Genomic DNA, 552 nt, shown 5'->3' on the forward strand with positions numbered 1-552 from the left:
TGTCAGCTCAGCTCTGTTCCCCCCACAGGACAAGCTCTGACTCTGCCCTTCACACGAGCGTGATGAACCCCAGCCCTCAGGACACTTACCCAGGCCCCGCACCTCCCAGCATCCTGCCCGGCCGCCGTGCAGGTAAGTGGCCTTGTCCCGGGGCAGGGAGGAGCCGTGGAGCCTTGGTGTGAAGCAGGCAGGCGTGTGGGCGCTGCAGCCAACCCCACTGTGTCCCCTGCAGGTTATCTGGATGGTGACATGGACTCCAAAGGTAGGCGTTCCTCACCATCTGTGGGTGCCGATGCCAGGGCACTTCCGGGCCGCTGTAGCTTCGTGCGGGGCTGGGTGCGGGGCTGGGCACGGGGCCCCCTCCCTCCTGCCTCTGTTTCCTGTCCTGCCTCGCTGATCCCTACTCCAGCCCTGTCATCTTCAGTCTGTCTCTCTCAAGCCCCAGCCATTGAGGAGAACCTGCTCGCTGACAAGCACCTGCTAAAGCCCTGGGATGCCAAGAAGGTAGGCGTGGCCCACCGTCCGTTCCCCTTCCGTGGGCAGGTCTCCCGG

At 64.7% G+C, this 552-nt stretch overlaps 1 protein-coding gene across 1 annotated transcript in view; it reads left to right on the forward strand.

Annotated features, from left to right (window-relative positions):
• The window catches only part of CRTC2 (CREB regulated transcription coactivator 2), a 9,341-nt gene that overhangs the window by 4,730 nt on the left and 4,059 nt on the right, over positions 1 to 552 (forward strand). Inside the window, exons 5-7 of the mRNA XM_039849818.1 lie at positions 7 to 132; positions 233 to 262; positions 440 to 543. Coding sequence (XP_039705752.1) covers positions 7 to 132; positions 233 to 262; positions 440 to 543 — 260 coding nt within the window. The remainder of the gene's footprint in view (positions 1 to 6; positions 133 to 232; positions 263 to 439; positions 544 to 552) is intronic.

This window comes from Pteropus medius, unplaced genomic scaffold (assembly GCF_902729225.1).
Source record: "Pteropus medius unplaced genomic scaffold, Ma_sr-lr_union100, whole genome shotgun sequence".
NCBI lineage: Eukaryota > Metazoa > Chordata > Mammalia > Chiroptera > Pteropodidae > Pteropus > Pteropus medius.